The following is a 22,827-nucleotide window of genomic DNA, read 5'->3' as shown; positions in this document are numbered from 1 at the left end:
CCCTCACCAGGTCCAATGCAAGTGAGCATAACAAGTAAAGTAAATAAACAGCTGTTTATCTTTTACAGTTCAGTCATGCATAAGAAACATTGCTCTCTCATACTTGCAATTTAGACTATGATAACTTGTAGGCCTACAGTACTTGTAGAGAAACTCATGATTTTCTATGGGTATTTTCTTCCTAAAAGCATCCCTAGATATATTGGTGCCTCTTGTCAAAGAACTGCCATAGGGGTAGATTACAATGTTTGCGCTAACTTTTCTTGAAGTCTTGGAGAGTAGAACAGCTATAGAGGAACTATTTTTCTCTCTCTCTTCTCTCTTCTCTCTTCTCTCTTCTCTCTTCTCTCTTCTTTCTCTCGTCTCCTCTCCTCTGCTCTGCCCTTCTTTATAAGCATACCTCAGGCCCAAGCTCTCCTCGTTACACCACTTCCTCCACCAGGGCTTACCAGCCAGTCCTGTCTTATCCCAAAGCTCAGGCCCACCACCACCACTACCACCCCCCTCATCAAATGAACTGCTCCCTAGACTGCCCTAGGGGGGGGAGACAGAGAGGGAGAGAGAGAGAGAGAGAGAGAGAGAGCGAGGGAGCATGAGTGAAAGATAGACTCCTCCCATCCTTCAAGTGGGAGCCAATGAGAGTAGACACTTAGACTCCCACTACAATAGGTAAATGTCTTCAAAGTGAGAGAGGACAGGGCAGACTGACAGAGGGGAAAGAGAGAGAGACAGGGAGAGAGTGAGAGAGAGAGAGACAGAGAGCGAGTGAAAGAGAGAGGAAAAAAAGGAGAGAGGCAGAGAGAAGTGTGCGCAAACGTTTGACTGACTGAGTCACCCATGGAGTGATCTGAACAGTTAGAGAAACAGAACAAGGCACAGCAGAAGTCAGATAGAGAGAGAGAGAGAGAGAGAGAGAGAGAGAGAGAGTCAAACCTAAACATATTTACGTTTTTTTCATTTATACGTTTTTATTATTTCAAATTTTGTTTTCTCTTAAAAAGCGGTGGTGGAAACACGAAGTGACATGTTGGCTCTACTCCTGATGCTGCTGCAGTTTGCCAGCAGATCGCAGGCTCATGGGACTCAGAGTGCCAGTCTGCCTGCCAGTCTGTGCCCGGCGCCATGCCAGTGCCAGGAGGATGGGATTCTACTGATTGTCGACTGCTCGGAGCTTGGACTATCGGCGGTGCCCGGCAACCTCAGCCCCCTGACGTCCTACCTGTGAGTACGCTGACCTCTCTCTGTCTGTCTCCTCCCTGTACGTCTGTTAGTCTGCCACTGCTCGCCCATGTAAACATCACACTGATGAGAGAGGAGTGTGTGTGTGTGTGTGTGTGGGCGGGTGGGTGGGTGTGTTGTGTGTGTGTGTGTGTGTGTGTACTTGGGGGCTATGGTCATCTCTCTCTTTTGACTGACCTGCAGGTCTACCACAGATCTGAATGTGGTATGAATGGCAAAGACTTGACTGTGATATGAATGAATGTGATATTGCGACATGAATGGCTGACTGTGAGGGGATTCCGTAAGTGGACCAGATAAACGCACGTTGCCACTCTTCTTCAGGCTTGATGTGTTGAATGTACGTACGTGCATGTGTTTTCAAGTGTCACCAGTTGCTCTAAGGTCTAAAGCTGAATGGGGTTAGTAGGGGGTGGGGTGGGGTAAAGTAAGCATGCTCACTACTCACAGAGGATGGGATCCTGTACGGAGAGAGAGAGAGAGACAGAGAAAAAGAGAGAGGGATAGAGAGAGAGAGAGAAGGAGAGGTATAGAGAGGGAGATGGTCTGGTCTGGAAAGGGGGCTGCTTTTCAGGATAGGGTTTCCTGGAGCCCCTCTGGGAGGCTGCCTTATTAAGTCAGTGATAAGTCAAAGGCACTCCAGATGTCCCCTGATTGTGAATGATGACGCAGGGGGGACGCAACTGATCCACCCCAAATTCATCCCGCTCACGTGTATTAGTCACAGTCACAGGCGATTTCAGGGGGCGACCCCCTCAAATGGAAGGTCACCCCGCACTTAGAATATTCCGACTTTACTCCAAGTTTATGTAATATGTTTCAGTCTTGTTACTGCGCAATTTGTTGGTAGGGGAAAAGCATACATTTAATTTGTAGCTTAAGTTTTTATTTAATCTATGATAGGCAATTTAAATGTGTTGGGTAATTGTTTGCGAATATTTCACATGTACATTATTGGGAATGACAACATGACCACATGTAGTCCACGTGTACATGTTGCGCGTCGTGCGTGCAAAGGTGGGGAAAACGATTCAGCGTAAGGAGTCGGTGTGAGATCAAAGAGGTGAAGTGGAGATTGAAACTCCACCCCTGTATCGACTAGGTGTAACAAGGAAAGAGAGATGCCTCAGGGGCTTACTATTGTAATTGCCATTCATGCTGCAATGCTAAACTGGCTAGCTCCAACAAATGAAAGGGAGGAATACAAAAAGCAAAACAAACAATGTTTTGATTGTCACTTTGCAAGTTGCCATACACTGTATCACAATCAATGCTGTAATCACTTGGGTCATGATTTTTCAACATTGAAAGCAAATATGATTTATTTTTTTAATCTCCTCAAGAGAAATATTGGAACTATCACCAAGACAAATAGTGCTGGTGGTGTGTTCAGGCATAAACAGCAACAACACCCCATGTCAGAGACCTCAGTGCTGTTGCCACCGGTCTTGGCCTAGTCTTGTCAGCAGGTTCTTAGGCAATCGCTTTGACATTTACTGCCTCTTAGTATAAAGTAGGAGTTATCAGCTGGTGACTGGCTCAGGGAGAGAGTGGTGGCACATAGAAGTTCACCCACATGTTTGTCTGTTCCTCTTGGCCACGATGAACTGCTTACATTCCAAGGCAAAGCTTTGACTTAGTAGAGCGTGGGTAGGTGCTGTGGAGCTAACAGTACAAGCTCCCTTTACAACTAAAAAAAAAGTCAGCATTTTTTTATTTATTTTTTAAACAAAGGTTATCAGTGTCCACTGGCTCACTTCCACCATGCATATTCTTTTTTTTTTTTTTCTTTTTCTTTTTTTTTTTATCAAAGTCAGACTCAAACAATGTTACTCGGCCATCTCTTGTTTCGTGTCAGAAGGTGCTGTCGTTTTGTGTGTCCGCGTGTTTGCACAGCGGCACATTTCTCCATCGTCACGCCGTGAAACACGCCGGCTGGGGCTGTATCTTATCGGCGTGATGGTTGATTGATCGCAGATAGCTCTCCGCCTTCGCCTTAATCAGACAAGACGTTTGATCTTGCAATCTGCAGCATCAAAGAGCAAACAGCTGAAGGTGTCTGTCAAAGAGCCCCTTCTCCTGGCTGGCTGGGGAACACAGCACTCAAATAAATATTGACTCAAGCTAAGCGCTACTGAAAGCTGATTGTTGAGATCTCTTGGTAAGCTTGTGCGGCATTGGGAAATAGGCTGGTATTCCTCACATTGTGTTTGTAGACGTCTTTCTCTCTCTGTGAGGTGGAAAGCACAATAAAGGTTTGGATTGCAGATGAAAGCCCTTTATCCCTCTAGAATAGTTGAGTATTCCTGGTGTATGGTTGTATTTTTTTTCCACTTCAGGCTTTGATGTAATTCATTAGAGTAAACTACACATGACTCACATCACATCTCTCAGATTCTCAAATTAGGGTTTGCCAAAAAAAGATTCTCATTGACAAAATTAAGTCCTGATTGCACAAGCTGAAACCTGTACACTATGCAACTTTAAGGTTTTAGGGTTGGTTGCGTTTCAAAAGAGTTTTTTTTTGTGGAACAAAAGTTCTTCTTGTGAAAACACTGCACACTGAAATAACAGAAACACACACTTGAAGTGTGTCTACTGTGCTACACTGGGCACACTCCTAAGCAAACACTAAGCTCTGTGAGACGCTTCTGCAAGGCGTATAGCTGCCATGATTTAGTATCATTTGGTCAAATGGGACAACAGGTGCCCCAAGGCATGGAAAAAATGTGTCACACCGAAAAATTGTTTCTGGAAGAGGAGGGTGTTTTAAACTCAAGTGGGCACGGAAAACATCAAACGGGACAAATGTTGCTTGCCTGCTCGCTCTCTGGCTTGGCTTTGCACACTCCAAGCTCACCCTCTCCGCCACGGCAATTCCATATGCATTCCATTCCACGGTCTGACAGACGTTGCATTGTAGTAACTGCAAATGGGTCAGTGTCCTCTACTGACATATGTGTCAATGTATAGATGGCTGCGGACCTGCACACGTGCTACGTACTGTATGCATAGAGAGGGGTGTTATTTCAAACTCCTTACATCCTGTAGCTGATGTTAACAAACACATGTGTGCACATATATGAAGATGAGTGCGCACGCACACACACACAGACACACACACACAGACACAGACACACACACACACACACACACACACACACACACACACACACACACAGGCATTCACTCACCCACACATTTATGCATTTATGGGAGTTGGGAGTGGGGGATCGGTGGTAAGAAATGCACACAGATTGAAATGAAGAAGAAGAAGAAGAAGAAGAAAGTTATGCTTCTACCAGAGAGACTCGGGAGACAGAAAAATAATGAAAGAACTTCATCCTGAATAGGATATACAGAACAATATAATACAGATGAGCTAAATAACAATCTGAATATAGAAACAGCCTTTGGCATAGGCCCCTGTCCATAAACCAGCAAGCAGTGCAGTCTCAGATCCTATCGGCAGAGGAGGGCATGGGCATTGGGCAAGGAGCCTACTCGTCGGCATTAGCTTAAGACAGAGACCAGCTGGTGGTGGTGGAGGCGTCAAAGTTTGAGTATTGAAAGTAGCTGAAAAGTGATTTAGAAGTAGTATTTTTGGAATACTTGTGACCTTTCTGTAGATGCACTCTGTAGGTTAGTTGAATGAATGAATGAATGAATGATAGATAGATAGATAGATAGATACTTTATTGATCCCCAAGGGGAAATTCAAGATGAATGGTGTAGGCAGTGTGACTTCCTACATGTAGTACTGTTTACATCTCATATGATTGGTTAGAAATAAGTGAATTAATGACTAAGCATGTTGACTCCTATGTAAGCTGTAACTGGTTAGTGCGTTATGAATGAAATGCATGACTACAAGTCTTCTCGGTAGGACTTGGCTAAAGCTATCATGTCTATTTTAGAGAACGATTGATTTGATTTCTAATTTACACTGATGACACATAAGGGATGGCAATAGGGCTGCAGGATTTCCTCTGTAGAATAATGTAATTTTCATATTTTTAGTCCAATGCATTGAAATTATGATGTTCAAAGATGAGATGCCTGGCTTATTGACTCAGTAAGCTGTATCATTGAATGCCATTGCTTCAGCTACAACAATAAGGTTTTGTGTGAACACCATGTTGCGTAGCACTTTAATAGTACAAGAAAAAGTTGCATATCCATGAATATAAAAGACTGTGGTCTGTTGTAAGCGATAGAAGTTTTAGTTTAAAATGTATGAGTGTGAATGCGTAGAAGTGGTTCATGGGTTTTTCTTTCACTCATGATATTGGTTCTGCTAGGCAGCACAGATGTTAAATCTGCAGAGGTGAACAGCTCGCAAAGTATTGAGTTTATTGGTTGCATTTGGTTGATACCAGTTAAGAGTCAATGTCTTTGTATCCAGGCAATGGATTGCGATAGAGCACTACAGTTCTGTCTAATATTTTTTGCCCATACAATTCAGATATACCACAGACTTGCACTGTTTCAAAATGATTGGTTTGTGTGGGAATCATTTAAAAAGAGCACTCATAGGCAAAGTGTGTGTGTGTGTGTGTGTGTGTGTGTGTGTGTGTGTGTGTGTGTGTGTGTGTGTGTGTGTGTGTGTGCGCGCGCACGCGTGTGCGGGCGTGTGCATCACATGGTTTTAATCAGAACATGATGACAGTTCTTCAACGGTTGTTTGCCTCACCTCATACCTTTGTGTACTCCGTGTTTCTCGGCAACAATATCTCCACGTCAGGGCCTAATGAGGTATCTAACACTTGCCTGAAAAAGACGCCCGACCTCACGGATTTTGGCAGCCATGCTCCAGGGGCCCACGATGATGCAACGTTAGAAGGACATTACCTCACCAGCGCGGAGGAATTACACCTGAGACTCGGGGCTTAAGTGGCCGAGCCAAGAGCAACATCTCGCTCTCACCCATAAATGACCCAGCAGAGGCGCACGCTGAACACAGCGCCTGCAGGAGGGTGGACAAGGAGAGGCAGGGAGGGCTGCCACCATTGCCCCCAGGAGTGTATGTGTGTGTGTGTGTGTGTGTGTGTTTGGGGGGAGGGCAGAAAGAGGCTTCTGCAATCGGAACCGGCTGAGAGGGTTTTTGTCTTCTTCTTGGAATCTTTGCGCATACTTAGAAGGCGTTTTCCTTTCTTTCTTCTTTCTTTTTTTGGACACCACCATCACTGTTTTACGAGAATGGTTCCTGACAGAGATGCATGCACTGTTTGCAAGCTGGTTTCTGTTATCTGATGAGGTTTGAAAGCTATTTCATTGATTTATGGCGCAGCATCATTTTTTGCCATACGGGACAAGCCTGAGAGATATTATGACGCAATCCATGCTTAAATTCATCTCATAATTTTTGGCCCTGTTAAATCCTGAAGGCACTGAATCACCTCATGAAAATGATCAGCAGAATTTGCATTTTTCAAAGAATGTTGATACCAGTCAGTAAGGTAGATGTGGGTGTGTACATACTGTAAGTGGGTGGGTATGAGCTTGTGTGCGTATGAATGTACATGTGTGTTTGTATATTTGTGTGTGTGTGTGTGTGTGTGTGCGAGTGCGAGTGCGCGTGTGTATGTGTATGTGCATGTGCATGTGCATGTGCATACGTGTGTGTGTGTGTGTGTGTGTGTGTGTGTGTGTGTGTGTGTGTGTGTGTGTGTGTGTGTTCATATTTGAGACCTTTCTCAACGCGCCCTTACCCTGGTGCAAGGTTAAGAGGAGTTGACCTCAGAAACACTTCTTTGGTCACTGACCCATATACCACTTGGGGAAGAAGAGGTTGGGGCCCCTCCTTCACAAATATGCCTCAGGCTCTGGTCAGCCGGCTGTCTATTGAAGGTGAGGACCTCCCAGGCTCCCGGTGAGACTGAGCGCAGCCTCAAGGGCCCTTGGTGGCCCCTGGGACAGGACGGCCATTTTCTAAATAAACACTAATTAATGCTGAATTAGGCCGAGAATTGAAAGCACATGTTTTCGCTTACAGTACAGCCTCAATTTCCACTGCTCTGAGCCAGGAACCTGTTATCAAGGCCTGGATAGAGATTGTGTGAATGTGTGTGTGTGTGTGTGCGTGTGCGTGTGCGTGTGCGTGTGCGTGTGCGTGCGCGTGCGCGTGCGCGTGCGTGTGCGTGTGTGTCTTGTTTGGAGCTAGGGAAGGTTATCTGGTTGGAATACCATAAATCCATCCATTGGCTTTACAGACTATGGGGCAATCTCCTTCTCCAAGTAGCATTCATTTTTAGCACTTCTGCTCTGCAAATGTTAATAAATTCTCTATAATGTATGTTTAATATAATAGCAGTATGATATATGTTTCTAATATGTTGTGCATTTGTTTTACATTAGACCTTCATTAAATACCCAATTAATTCAGGTTTACTTAAGCATGCATTCATAATTGCCAACACACACATGCAATGTTTCACAAGATTTGATGAAGTAATCTTCAATTATGGTATAATTGGAAGACATTACAGTAAGTTACTGATTAAGGTTCACACTCAGACGTTTTGTAGTTCTGTTGTAAATTATGAATTAAGTAATATTGATTCTTATAATATAGTTATTATATGCCTCTGCAGCATCATGCCATCACATTTTAACTCCATTAACTCCACTGATAAGACACAACCTATCCATACCCTCCTGAGACCCGGGAAAATAAAAGTTTTAATTTTGAGATTTTTTTTAGATGATTTAAGTATTTTGGTCTAAAGAAACATGCTGCAGCAAAAAAAAATCCGAAGATGTTCTTAGTTGCTGTGTTATCAGATGTCCTTTGCAGAGGACATCGGGACTATCCGAATGTCCTAACCCTATGGGAATTATGAATGTGTAGTAATAGTATTGCATTAAAGTCAATGGAGTGTTAGGGTATGTGAGATATTACAGGCAAATTGGTGGCCAAGAAAGGCTTTGCTCCCCCTGAAGTGTTTTTAACATAGCTTCCAGAGATGGCTACTATAATGAAGTGTTGCCATAATGGCTAAGCATTCAGACAGCCATAATAATGAGCCTGGCTCATCAGTGTTGCAGCCAGTCTGCATACATGGCACACTGTAGAGCTAGGTTTTAGGTTTGGAGGGGTTACTACACCCTCCCTTTAATGAACACGTGTTGAAGAAGTGCAATGGCTTGCTGTGAGGGCATCAGAGAGTATACACCATGATAGGGACTCTCATTATTTGACCTCTACACACTAAAGGGATGCTTGATGGATAAATTGTAAATGTGAAAGCACTTTTACAGGTAAATGGAGTAATCAGTTGCCCAAAATACACCTTTTTACAAATTGGGCAATGTACATTGAGGCAAATTCACCTACGATGTGCTTATTTCTTAATAAACCTTAAAGCTCTAGCTTACACACTGCTTCTGGGGCTGCATTGTACCTTAAGGGATCCCCTTTAATCCTGTATTTCCTTTTATTTATTAGAAATAAGTAGAAAAGACCTTGTTGTCTCACTCAACCCTCTGCCTTATAAAACTTAAAAATTGGTTAAAAGCAGGGGGTACTAAGTCCCGATGTCCACTACAGGGGACATTGAACAAAAGTTATGTTTTGAAGGTGTTAAAATTGCTGGATCTTTCTGAAATCTCTCTGAATTCAAGTTGAGACTGTCATTTTTATGACACAAATTGACTGTGTGCAATAAAACACATAATAATGACCAAAAATGGTCAGTGAAATGAAGTGCTGCCATGAAATGAAAAAAACTCAATAGCCGCCATTTTGAAAATAAAATCTGTGAAATCTGTTAACCCAACCCACATAATTGTGGTATCACCAGAAAGCCCAGGATGTCCTCTTGAGAGTACAAAAGGATTGAAATAGTTGGCATGAATGGTATTTCATTGATAAGACTTAGACTGATGTCCCCTACAGAGGACAAAAATGAATGGCCCAGTCTCAGGAGGATACAATATTGTTCATATATATCACAATGTTTCTAGGATAAACATAAAGATACTTTATTCACCCCTTGCCAATGATGTCATAAAAGTTCGCGCCACAGCGAAATAGCTAACTGGACGGCAAGAAGACGAGTCGAATCAATGGGTTCTGATGGGACGTATAGCGCTAGCTCAAAGATTATATTGAAATTGTACCTTCATAATGTCCTTCCACCACTGTTAGCATATTGTCTGTAATGAATCAACATCCGATTACTTGAAACAGATATATTTTGCTTTGTTTTCTTGAGTGTTTCGGGAGTATTTCAACCACGATTGCACTGTCATCTGGTCCGTCTACTTAGCTCAGCAAGGGTTGTTATAGCAACCATAAACTCTGAATGGGACGGCACGTTTAACGAGTTCAGTGCTAGGATAAACGTAAGCTAGGTTAGCTAATAATAGTGTTCAATGACCGCTAACGTTATTTCATATACTGATATGTTATGTTTTGACTATGTTTCATCTGTTAAGAGCATTACAAATAAAGTGGCCAAATCGGTTTGAAATATTTTAGCCCAGAAATACTTAATATGGGTGTTAATATACAGTAGGCTAATATTAGCAGTAGACTACGATCTAGCAGCCCTATGTTAGTGCTGTTATCACAAGTTTAATAACTATGTAAATTTGCGATCACAACCCATTTCACCTTACAACACATCTGGCATGTTTATTTGACTACCAGACGCTGACCAAAGTAATACATTGAACTACAAAAGATGTTAAAGTTAAGGTGTTCACTTCTTCATAATGTCATTTGCCGTACATCTCCTATCTTTCTGCCGTCCGTCATGGTGCCGTCCGGCGCTGTCACGTCACTTTGTGACGTTTCAGCAAGGGGTGAATAGTTACTAATATATAGTAAAAGCTTATTAAATGATGCTTTCAAGTCAAGCTTATTAAATGATGCTTTCAAGCTTTCTGCCTGCTCAAGCCTACATACTCTATGTAGCACTTATAGCATTTTTTCTAAGTCAGATTCCAGGACTATTAGGAAATACTGGTGATAATGCATTTGGTCGTTTTGGCAGAGGCCATTCGTGTGAATTTTAGGACGCTGGACATCAAGTCATATCCCAGAGGGCGCTGAGCGAAGAGTTACACTCCCTTTCACCGTTAACGGTTCTGCAGTAGTCTGTAATGGCACTGAAATACTACACAGAGAGGCTTCAGAACTAAAGCGTTAGGGTGAAAACGCGCATTGCATTTGACGTGTTCTGGAGAATTTATTATTGCTCTCTAGTTACCCATCAACCATCCATTACTAACATCCAGAGTCGCCAAAAAGTAATACTCAAAGTTCAAAAAATCTATGAAACACATGGACGTGTTTGGCTAAAACATTCTTCCAGGCCACTACTTTAAAAAAAAGAAAAGAATTAAAAAAGAAGCGAGAGTGAGAAAGAGAGAACGGGATAGAGAGAAAAAGAACAAGACTCAAAAGTCGATGGGGTATCTGGCACAGTGTGGTTAATAAAATCTCCAGCTGAAAAACTTGACAGCTTACAGAGATAAGTCTGTTTGGTGGGCCAGGGCTTCACTTCGGGTCCTCGACCCAAACAAGAAACAGGTGAATCTAATGAATTGCGTCTGCCAGAAGGGAAGCCTGCTCAGGCTCGGACGCAGCGTTTTGATTGCAACCACAATTCCCAATTCTACGGTGCCGGTTTGTTTGTGGCTCTGTTTGATATTTCTGTCAGATCATGTTAGCAGGAATTATGGAGAGACAGTCTATGATGACCTTGGTGCGAAGGTTTGTTTTCCCCCTGTGAGCCACAGAGCTTCTTGTACTTTTTTTTTTACTTTACATGCAGGTCACTGTCACAGTCACTTTTTTGTCTTTCTTCTCCATTCATATCTTCTTCTTCTTCTTCTTCTTCTTCTTCTTCTTCTTCTTCTTCTTCTTCTTCTTCTTCTTCTTCTTCTTCTTCAATTGTGTTTGGGAATATTCTTGAAAGGTTCTAAATTCCCAAACGGCCTTTGGAATTTGCCACCCAAATGTGCAGTGTAAAGTCTGGATCTCAGTGAGCTTTGCTTGCACACCGTACAACACTGTTTAACACACAAGCAGGCAAAGAGGGTGAGAGACAGTAATGTATATATTTTTGAACTGAATGTATTTATTCACATAAGATCCAAAAACACCTGTAATATGTGTATTTTGTAATCTTCTTAGTAAATTCACCCAGTGAGTTTATTTTTGGCAAGAAACAACTGACATTTTTGTTCTTTTTTTGGATGTTTTGTGTTTTGGATGTAGCACGCACACACATAGACAGAGATGCACACACACTCACATACACACACACACAAACAGAAACACACACTTATCTCCAGCCTCAAACAAACACATGAGTAATTGCTCATTTCCCCCAGTTACCTAGTGAAACAGCACCAATTAGTGTGCTGTAAAGGCAGCTTTAAAATAGTCTGAGTCAATGTAGGATAAATAAACTGCCCCGACCTACCGCACACTCCCACATCTCTCGAACAGCTGTAAATAGGCCCGGGGAAGGAGGAGAGCAGGGGCCAGTCTTATAAAGATCTGCCCACCACATGACAGAGGAGACATCGCAGACTTATGCAATACAGTCAGTACGCGCCTCAAGACTCTTACATCTTTATGCGCTTAGGTCAACCTCATGCTCAGTTTTTCCCACCTCCTAAGACCACACCAAATCTTTCGCAGGCGCACGCAGCGCTACAACAGGATGGAGATGGGTGGACATTGCAGTATGAAATATTAAAGAGCCGTGTGTGTCTTTGAAGCAAAGGAATGGAAGGTGCAGGCGATGTTTGTGGTGAGAGAAGAGAACATGGTGGGTGGGATTTTCATACGGACCTATAATGGGATGAGAGACGGTGATATTTGAGTACACCTCCACAACTTTTGTTTTTCATGGATAAGGGCATGATGTGAAAATGGCTTACACTTTAAATACATCATAATTAAGGCTATTCATATACAGCCAATTGGGGCTTTAGGGTGTATATACAATACACGCATATGTCATAACTTAAGCATTAGTCACAAACACAAACGCGTAGAGGATAAAGACTCCTTTATATCAGTACTGCACAGGTATTGATTCAGGAGCTGGGCCTCGGGTTTTGAAATCATTATCTTGCCACGGTTAGCTGAAACAATTTTGTAAACCATAACATTATATTTCAAGTGAGACTTCATGCACATGGAGGGACTAACCAAAGATAATTCACATCCTCTTTAAAGTAGCAAGTAAATCGTAAATCTTTGCAAATCGTCTTTGGTGTCTGCTGTGGACTCTTACGCTGTGGTTAAACCATCAGAGAGGATCTGGGCTCTTTGAACGTGACGGAGAATGTCAGCTCCAATCCTAAACAACACTCGTGTCCACACTCCACAATGCAAACTAGCGTACACACAGCATAAATCTTCCGAGGATGAAGGTGTGTAGGATTCATATAGCATAGAACCACTAAGGACAAAGGTTCACAGTGGACCTGAGGTTTTCAAATTGCAGTACTGTTGAAACGCATAAACATGCTTGTTTTCCAGTATCTGTCTTGTTTTTTTTTTTTATCCGGCGCTGAAAAACAAATTTAGAAGAAAATGTAGTGGAAATGGCAAAAGTTATTTCCATTCTGGCTTGAAATTGTGTGGTGCTTTCACAAAATGTCCTATAATTTTGGGCAAAAGTCATTTTGAAATGGTAATGAGATGACTGTCTGACACTGGGCTGCCCATTAATCCCTCTTGTGTTTCACTGTTTCGCCGAGAATTCTCAAGGGCCGATGTCATTTCGCTGGATCCCGGGTATTCTGAGCCACCCAAGTTTTGTAGAAACAGCCTTGCGGTTTCGTTGGGATGGCTCCAGTCCTCGTCGGCCGTTTTGTCTAGAGTCGAGAGATCAGAGGACAGTTGTTTAACAAGTGAACCATGAGGTATGCAAGACGAGGCAGCATCCCAAAAAAAGCTTACAACAACATGTCCCCATCTCCAGATAGAGCCGTAATCCAAACAAACTTGCCGCGATGGTGATTTAACGCTCAAGTAGCACTCCACCATCAACTGAGCACTTGATGTGTTGTATCTTACCTAAAGAGCAGTCCACATCCTTTTGTCCTGGGATGCAAATCACCACACTGATCTGAGATCAAGAGAATTGTAAATGAGGCCCTTGGATATGGCTTTTTCTCTCTCTTGCTCGGTCTCTCTCTCTCTCTCTCTCTCTCTCTCTCTCTCTCTCTCTCTCTTTCTCTCTCTCTCTCTCTCTCTCTCTCTCTCTTTCTCCCTCTCCCTCTCTTCAGTCTTGTGTGTGTGTACTGTGAGTCTCTCTCTCTCTCTCTCTCTCTCTCAAACAACCTCAACACACAAAAAAAAACATGGCTAGGACTTGAAGATAATTTCTTCAGACTCCTGATTGAAATGTAAGCCAGAAATTAATTTTACATGGACCATATTTCAATTTTATGTCGAAAGGGCTGTCCTCACTGTAGAGGACTGGGGGTTATTTGAGGTTTGCCTCACAGTCCCTACTGAGCAATGAGTGTGAACTGTGTACTTTTGCAAAAACACATTACATGGGTGAGTAATGGAGGGCTAAAATAATTAAATATTATATACAGTCATGGACGCCATCCAGGAAAAAAAATCCAATTACCACCTCAGACAGTACTCTCATACTAAGAGATGGAACTTTTTCGATTTTTCATTGAGGTTGAATTTCAATTACTGTTTTTCTTTCAAACTGACTTTGACTTTTTTTTCTGTCTGCACTGTATCTGCCAAATTGTTTGGTTAAGAAGTGTGGGCATTACTATGTCCAGTGGACAGAGAGAGAGTAAGAAGCTAATATCTGGGTTTGAGGTCATTTTTTCAGCAGTCATTTGTTAGATTAGTGCTTGTTTTGACTTGTTCGCCGTGGATCATATTGGACTTGGCACTTGGCTACTCTTGACTTCCGCTATGGGAGGTTGGCTGAAAAGATAAATAGCCCAAAGTTTAACTTTATAATTCATATTCTCAACACATTGCCTCGAGGTCTCACCACCACTGTCAAAGTGGATATATTTGTGAGTGTGTGTGTGTGTGTGTGTGTGCACGTGTGTGCATGTGTGTGCAGGTGGGCTTACATGTGTATGCTTGAATGTAAGTTTCATATTTATGTGTGCGTGTGTGGGGGTGTATTCCTTTTCCAAGTTGCACTTAGCCAACTGAGTCACGTAAGGGCCCTTCCATGGAAAGGAAAAAAGAAAGGAACATCAGATGGCTCAGGGACAGATATGACCTTGGTGCGATTTTCCAGACCCGGGCCGCATCCGGCCCAGATGTTCCCTGGTTTATGGGGACCCAGATAGCGACTGACACCAGATCCGGCCCTCATCTGACGCGGACCTGTGGAATGATCTGGAAAGGAAAACCCGCAGTAAACCTGCAGCTGTCATTCCGCCTCGCCAGTGGGCACACTCCAGAATTTATTGCAATAATCGTCGCCCTAGGCAACGCATTACCCTGGCTCTCATCTTTGGAGAGGCTTTGAAAAATGTTCCCTTTGATACTTGATTAGAGAGAAGATTGAGAGGTTGCTCAGAGTCAGACCTAGTTGAGTGTGGAGAGTCATAATAAGCCTCTCTCTCACCGTCTTGCACACACAAAGTGTTTGCGTACTAGTTTCCCTTGAGGACTTAATAGAGGTATATTTTTACATGTGGTCACTGCTTTTAAAATTATTTGCTCATCTTTAATTTATAGGGAATGGATCATTTTAGTGTTGGCGTGGAATTGGAGTCCTAGCTGTGGAAAAATTGACAGGCATCATCCATAGTTTTGCTGAGTGTGTATTACAATTGTATATACACAACACATCTATGGCATTTAGTTGAACAGGCTTGCTTTCGCCAACATCTTTCTCCAACGTGGAGGAGGCCATATTTATACATTCGTGTATAAACTGAGACATTCTGTGCGTTCCTGAAATTCAATTCAATTCAATAGCAAACTCTCAACAAAATACACACATCGCATAGCTTTCAGCACCACTCACCTGTTGAATTATTTTTAGACAATTTAGACCAAAAAAAAAGAATAGTTTCATATCATAAACACGATTGAGAGCTTACACTTCAGACCTCATTCCAGGCGCCCAAACGTCAGTCAAGGCCTCCTGGCCTCCGCAAGCATTCGGCCAGTGGAAACTGGAGCAGCATGTGTGGTATGAGGCGGGCATTGCGTGCCAGCGCCCCGTGGCACCCCCTGCGCTCCTCCCTCGCTCCCTCGGGGGGGAAACTCGGGGGCGATGTTGGCAGCGGACGGAGGCTTCTCTGGCCGTCCCCCTGTCTCCTGCCAGTGGACGAGGTGAAGGCAGCGGGAGGAAAGGGCCGTCATCACCTCAGCTCAGCACTCGGGCGTTCAAAGGGATCGAGGTTGGAGCCGGGGGGGGGGGGGGGGGGGGGGGGGGGGTTGATGGTAGGGGGTGGGGCTGGGCACGGTCATTCATGTCACACACACGCGCCTGCTCTCTCTCTCTCTCTCTCACACACACACACTCTCTCACACACACACACACACACACACACACACACGGAGACAACAACCACAATCCACATGACAAGAAGAGCTTCATGCAAGCACATGTACATATTCTTGTGCGCGCACACACACGTACACATGCACTCTTGTCAATGCTGTTGTTTTCCTTCCTGCTCTTAGTTAGGAGAAATGGCCATGCTCATTATAGCGAACATGGTCTGGGATAACCTCACGAGCCCTTGGGGTCTGTGCTGTTGGAGGGCACGTACGTATGAGACAGGGCTGACTGATGAGAGATCTGTGTAAGAGTTCACTCGCTAGGAGGAAACCGCAGCATGATTTGTGAGCAGGGCCTGAGGTGATTAGCAGGGGATAGAGCAGAGGTGTCAGACCAGTAACTGGCTTCCTGTCTGAGCTTTATGAGAACGAGAATGGGTGAGATTTTCTCAATTTGGGCCAATGAATTTGCTCAAATCGCTTGAAAGACTGAAAGGGCTTCACAACATCTTCTGAATCAGTGTACTGTTATCCGATCTTTAGTCTCAGTATCCAACATTTTCAATGCAGTCTGTGTTGTACCAATTTGCACTACATTTTTTTCTCAAACAGCGTCACATAAAAAAGGGATATATTTCCTGTCATACTTAAACAATGAATGTCTGCAGCAGTTTGCTTAAAACCTACATTTTAAGGACATTCTAAGTGGTTTGATGAGGGGTTGATGTTAAACCTCTTGCGTATTATATTTCATTCGGGAATATTGTGGTGAGCAGCCGCGAGCAGTCGTACATCCTATTAGCGACGTGTAATAATTCATGAGGGCACTTGTGGGCTCCAGCTCTACAATGTCAAGTGATGCCAATCTATCTCACTCTTCCTTCTCTCTCTGTCTCTCTCTCTGTCTCTGTCTCTCTCTCTCTTTTGCTCTGTCTTTCTCACTCTTCATCCATACATCTGTCTTGGGCTCTGAGACCCCACTCAATTCTTTTCTCTTCCGACCGCCACACAAACCCTCACAGTGTCTCTGGGGTCTGTGTTCATCAGAAGAGGCAAAGACAGAAATAGAGAGGAAGAGAGAGAGAGAGAGAGACAGAAAGAGAGAGAGGGGGAGAGACAGAGAGAGAGGGAGAGCTAGCTAGCTCTCGCTTTGGAAACCACAAACTGCTGTCATTATGTGACGCACCACAGTGGTGACGGCTAACCAGAGTCTGGCCGGTGGAAGAAACCGCTACAAGGCGAATTAAGAAACCGGGGAAAATAAGTGCATGGCTGTGTGCGGACCACCCAGTCTCTGCCCACTGAGGGAGACCGCAGGAGCAGTGCTGCTCCGCGCCCCTCCGCGCCCCTCCAAGCCTCTCTCCCTCTGTCATTCTCCGAGAGTCAGGGGAGCGACTGGGCTTTGCGCTGGTGAGAAGCGGGGGAAGAATAAAAAAAATACATGATCTAGACTCTGTGACACATCGTTTGCTGCTTCTACTGGCACCAGCCCTGTTTTGGTCTTAGTTAATGCAATGTTCTGTCCCTCTGTTTTTAAACAAGCCCATTTCATCTAAGGATGGTTTTGGGCTACTGTACAGAGTGGCATGAATAAAGTTTTATTGGCCTGAGTTCCACACCGCTGATATATATCACCAGTGAGAACTGCTGTTTTAGCTGTTCAGCGCTCACTTGAGATCCTAACCATTTCAGTCAGTGTGCTTGCGTGCATATGCATGTGTGTGTGTCTGTGTGTGTGTGTGTGTTTCGGGGGAGGGGGGTGTCTTCATGATCATAATCACTTCCACTGAAGCAACCATGTTTCCTGATCACATTCCCTTCCATATCTGTCTCCCTCTCTCTCTCCCTCTCTCTCTCTCTCTCTCTCTCTCTCTCTTGCTATTTCCTTCCGAAATATTTCCATTTAGTTTGCCTTCCTTGCCCATTATGTCAGTAGAGCGATGGTTATCACCGCTGACCCCGGTCAAGCACTTGGAGTAAACATGTCTGCCAGAGCGCGCGGGGCCTGGCCCCCCGGCCTTCCCGAGACGAGACAGCCAGGCATGCTGGGAGTGTGCAGTCCGGCCACGCTGGAGTGCCTCTCGCTGGGACTGGCGTCCTATCAAGCCTCAACATCAGGCTCCTGGCTCCAGAAATCTTGCTCTTGTGGCAGCCCCTTAGTCTCTCCTCCATCCTCCCTACCCTGCTTTAGACACTCACACACCACCCGTCCACCACCACCACCCGCCTCCTCCCTCTGGTCCTCCTCCCAGTCACACTAAAAGAGAAGGGTGGCGGTGCTGTTGGTGGTGATTGTGGTGGTGGAACTGGATCCAACAAGAACTACTCTGCCCACAGCACCAAAGGCTCTTTTGCTCTTTTTTTATTTTGAATGGTATCCATCCCTCCCTCCCTCCCCCCCTCCTAACCCCTCACCACCACCCACCCCAACAGTCTCTATTATTTCGGTCTGCCTTTGATCAATTTGCGAACGCATCTTTCTGTAAACTGCCAGTCAACTTAGGTAATGCCGAGCTTCACTGAGCCTCACTTTCTTTTTTTTTTGACTGTTCCACAAGAGTTGTCTGTAATCATAATTTACTAGACACGCACTGTGAAAATTCACCTGGGAGCCATGTTTTAACAGGAGGAGGCTGTGCCTTCTCAGGTGAAACGGGTGTGGCAGGTAAAGGGGGGGAAAGTGGCAGGCCAAAGGGGAAGTCAAAGAAGCACTTCTTTGCACACTGCTTGAGGCTCCTCACGTCTTGGTCTCTTGCCAAGAGAGGCTGTTTTCTTTCTCGTTTCTTTTTTTCGCCCTCAAAGAAGGACTGAATGAAAAGAGGAGAATACCTGTAAATGGGAGTGAGCTCCAACTGTGTGCACCTTAAAAGAGAGTCTATATGAACTAATATTTCCCAAGAAAAAAAATGACTTGATTGAAAGATATGTGAGAGCATTTGTGGCGCAGAACACAACTCTTTGTTTAGGGTCAGCTTCTGAAAGGCACACAACTGATTGATGGTAGTTTTACAGCACCAATAATGGTAATGAACTTCGCAGTAACCAGAGCGATATTAGATTTCTCTAGAACTCACACAGGCGTCTGTTGCTGCTGGGGCATGGACTGCCGCTGGCATCAAGCTCTGGTGCATCAAGACTTGGAGCCCATCTGTTGCTTAGACTGGGACCATCAGGAGTAATCAGTCCACCCTGTAACACTAGCTGCATTCCGTATTAAGGAAAATAATAAAGACGGGAAGATGGAGTTCTTTCTTTCTTTCTTTCTTTCTTTTTCTTTCTTTCTTTCTTTCTTTCTTTCTTTCTTTCCTTATTCATTTCTTTCTGTCTCTCCTGCTTTCTTCTTCATTGCACAGTCCTGGCGTTGACTCACAAGGCCATTATGTTCCACTTCTTCTTCTCCTACTGACAGGCTGGGGGCTGATACTCCTGGGTCAGCCAGGTCAATCAACAGGTGTAGCCTGCTGCAGTCAGTCAAAGCAAATTAAAAACATCCCATAATGTTCACTTAATACCATAGTAACTCACAAAGCACAATCCCTATCCTATTAACCTTTATCATGTACAATAAATCATAGAAGATGGGTTAATTTGTGTAATTGATCCTCAGCTGCTCTTCTGGAAGGCGTGTTTGCTCGTTTTTTTTTTTGTTGTCTCTGTCTCTTTTAGTTTGTATTGCCTCATCATCCTTGCATTTCCTCGGAGGACACTGTCATTGAAAGTACTGCGGGCTCTTTGTTGTGGGAAGACTTTGGCAGCAAAAGTAGGATGCAGTGGGCTGGGCGAACATAAGAGCTGCTTCCGCTCGGAACAAAGGTGCAGTCATCCCAGAGGGCCGTGGAGACAAGGGAGGGCGGAGGGGTGGCGGTGCAGGGGGGGCAATCGTGAGGCTTCTCTTGCCCCACCTTAAAAGAGAAGAAGAAGCCATGAGCTCCAGGACAGATGCTGGGCAGGGATCGGAATTATGGCAACAATGGCCTCAGAAAGAGAGACAGAGAGAGAGAGAAAGAGAAAGACACAGAAAAGAAACAAAGGTGACAGTGTACTCGGCTCCGTGGTAACATCCTGATCCCGCCAGCGGGGGACCTCAGTTTCGGTGTCGCCGCTGCAGAGACGGTCCCTGTCCTGGAGACACAGATAAACAGGAAGATGAGAGAGGGGAGGTGGTTGAGAGCTGTTGACAGAGGCCAGCCAGCCGGCATGTACGTGTAGTTGAAAGCCACCAGACACTTCAGGCTCCTGGCTCATGTTTTCTGACCTACTCCCACACCAAAGGGTTTTTTTTTTCAACTGTTGAGTGAATTTGATGTTTGCTTGTGTAGAAATGTATTGGACCTGTGTTTTATTTAAAAAAAAAAAAAAAAGTCGTTGGAAATTCCTGCAATCATCCAAGTTAATGTGTCAGCAGAAGACCACAAGGTTTCCACTGTGGCTGCCTCTTCTCTTGAGTTTTCAGTAATATATCTTTATCTTCTATTCATCTTCATCATGTCAAGGTTTATTGTTTGAGAACCTTCTGCGCAATCGTTTAACTTCAAATGCAATATTGCTTGGTATTGCTCCATTCTGGCTGATCTCTCGACTGGCTCTCCTCCATGTTGGCTCTCCATTCTCTCTCTTGCCATTTTGTAAAATGACTCCCTGTTGGGGACACTTCTTGGGGGTGTGGCGGATAGAGGGAGTGGAAAGGCCATGGGGGGGGGGGGGCGGAGGGGGGATTGGTGGTGTTGTTCTATGTACGAGTTCACATTGCACAGATTCCTCCTCATCCATGGGAACCTCTGGTCCCTGCCATGTCAGTCGCCCCTTCTCTGTGTCTCCACAATGGGGTCTTTGTAAGAGGGGAGCAGGCCCAAAACAGACTGTCCTCAAACCAATCATGTTTGGCAAAGTGAGTCTCATTAGTACAGTAGGATTAACAGGACGATGAGGGCCGGAACCGTTGAAAAGATGATGAGGGCAGGAACTCCACTGGGAAGCATGTGTGCATGGCTCTCCCAATGGAGATGGACGTCCATTGAGGTGCCACCTTTTTTGCTGTCACTCATACAACTTCAGGAATTTGCTGGAATGTAAATGTTGGGGAATCCTGAAACTACCCAGCCATTGGATTGGATTAGGACAATTTTCAGGAGAGTGAACCTGTCTTTCGACCTTAATCACATTCGGATGGCTTGTTACAAGGCTCCATGACGGCCTGTTGCTTGGTCTTGTCTTCGCTCAAGTTGCAGGACTTGATGTTATTTCCTTCCACAAATAAGGCTGTCCTCAGGAAGCCAGAAAGGCCAGCAAAGACAGCGCACCGTACGCTTCCAGTCCTCATCCAGGATCTAGTCTCCTCACCGTTTCCCAACACGGCAAACGGCCATGCTGAAACCTAGGGCCCTTGTTTTTTCCACACTCCCCACTCCCCAGTGGCTCAGATCTGTGGCCAAGCATGGCAAATAAAGCCTGTTTAATGTGCTGCCTGGCAGCAGCCAGACGTCCCTGGCAGGCAGGTGATAAATGGGCCTGCGTTAATGACACTTAATGCCTTCCCAAATCCCCGCAGTAGCATCAAAGACGATAAGGGCCCGGCGCTAATGCCGCCCCATGGAAGGAGGGGATTACGTGCCAGAGGAGAAAAAAAAAGAGAGGAGTTTGGATGGGACGCAAGCGAACAGGGAAGAGGAGCGAGGAGGGGTGGGGGGGGGGGGAGTGAAGATCACAGCGACACTTAGCGCTAACAAAGGGGACAGGACGTGGAGGAATGTGGTCTTTAGGGGGACTGGATGGGAGTGGGGGGTTGGTGTGAGGGAGGCCGACGGCGAGTTGGGGTGGAGTGGGGTCAGGGAGGTGGGGTGGGGTGGGGTAGGGTTGGGGAGGAGGGGGGGGGGGTCTGGGGCTGTGGGCCCTGAATGGCTTCATTAATCGAAACAGACAACTTCTGTCTCCTTGTGTGCACGCTGTTTAAACAAGCCGGGGAGAAAGAGCAGGGACACCGAGGCTGACGTTTGGAAGCGCTCGCAAGCCACAGGCCATAAAACCAGGCACATGTTATCTGCCAAAGTGGCTCATCCTTGAGCTTGAGGTGTTTGGTTATGAAGTGCTCGCTTATGAAATGGCTTCGCATTCCTGCAGCCACAGCTACTTGAAGTCACCCCATAATGACTAAGCGGGAAATACTTTACGTAAGAGAAAAAACACTGCATGTCAGTGAATGAGAAATATAATGCTTGTTTTGGTAAGACTGTACCTTTATGTGACTGTATGATTTGACTAGATCCATAAGTAGTATCTTAGCTAAAAGTTCACAGAGGGTTATATAGTAGTATTTAATTTATTATGTACCATAATACACATACTAATCTCAGTAATCTTGGTCCTGAACAGTGGCTTTACCTCCGACATATTTCTTTCCCCACAATCTTTTGATGGAGTATGTGTATTTGGGAAAACTATGTCTTTCCCAAAAAAGTGATTATGTGCTAAGGTGACCTGGGTCAAAGTTATCCCTGGTGTCAAACATTTTCTTAGTGTGGCAAACCAGTTCTGCATGCTGGAGGACCCATACCTGGTTTGACTACCGTAATTTCCCGACTATTAGCTGCGGGCTATACATTGATTTTGCAAAATTTCTTCAGCTATGAGGTTAATACAGGGGGGCAGTTAATATGGTTTTGTTTCTTTTAACTTGCATGAAACACTTATACGCATAAAACGGCTTATACACAATGCGGTTTATATGCGGGAAATTACTGTATACAGAGAGCTTCATATAGAATGAGCAGTTTTAGCGGCACATTACACAATGTTGTGAGTGAGCCACCTATGTGGGGCAAGCTGGTATAATGGCACAAGTTCACTTCCTGTGGGCATTGTTGGCCAGGGATGACCTTTCACCCGTGACTTTCATATCAAGCATAGCACCTTTGTCCCCATGCAAATGGAAGGGCTGTGGATAGACAATGGTTGTTCTGATGCTGCGCTGTAGCGTGGGAGATGAAGGAACAGAGCAGGCCAGGGCACAGACTATAGCCACATGTGTGTGTGTGTGTCTGTGCGTGTGTGTGTGCGCGTGTGTGTGTGTGTGTGTGTGTGTGTGTGTGTGTGTGAACATATGCATTGGGAAGAAG

At 44.7% G+C, this 22,827-nt stretch overlaps 1 protein-coding gene across 1 annotated transcript in view; it reads left to right on the top strand.

The window, feature by feature from the left end:
* Positions 1 to 704: 704 nt before the first annotated feature.
* LOC134087811 (leucine-rich repeat-containing G-protein coupled receptor 6) overlaps positions 705 to 22,827 on the top strand; it is a 66,262-nt gene continuing 44,139 nt past the window's right edge. Inside the window, exon 1 of the mRNA XM_062541570.1 lies at positions 705 to 1,221. Within this exon, the coding sequence (XP_062397554.1) occupies positions 1,025 to 1,221 (197 nt within the window). The 5' untranslated portion in view covers positions 705 to 1,024. The remainder of the gene's footprint in view (positions 1,222 to 22,827) is intronic.

This window comes from Sardina pilchardus, chromosome 7, assembly GCF_963854185.1.
Source record: "Sardina pilchardus chromosome 7, fSarPil1.1, whole genome shotgun sequence".
Lineage (NCBI taxonomy): Eukaryota > Metazoa > Chordata > Actinopteri > Clupeiformes > Clupeidae > Sardina > Sardina pilchardus.
The sequence above is the reverse complement of the archived record's forward strand: the minus strand, read 5'-3'. Positions and strand labels throughout refer to the sequence as shown.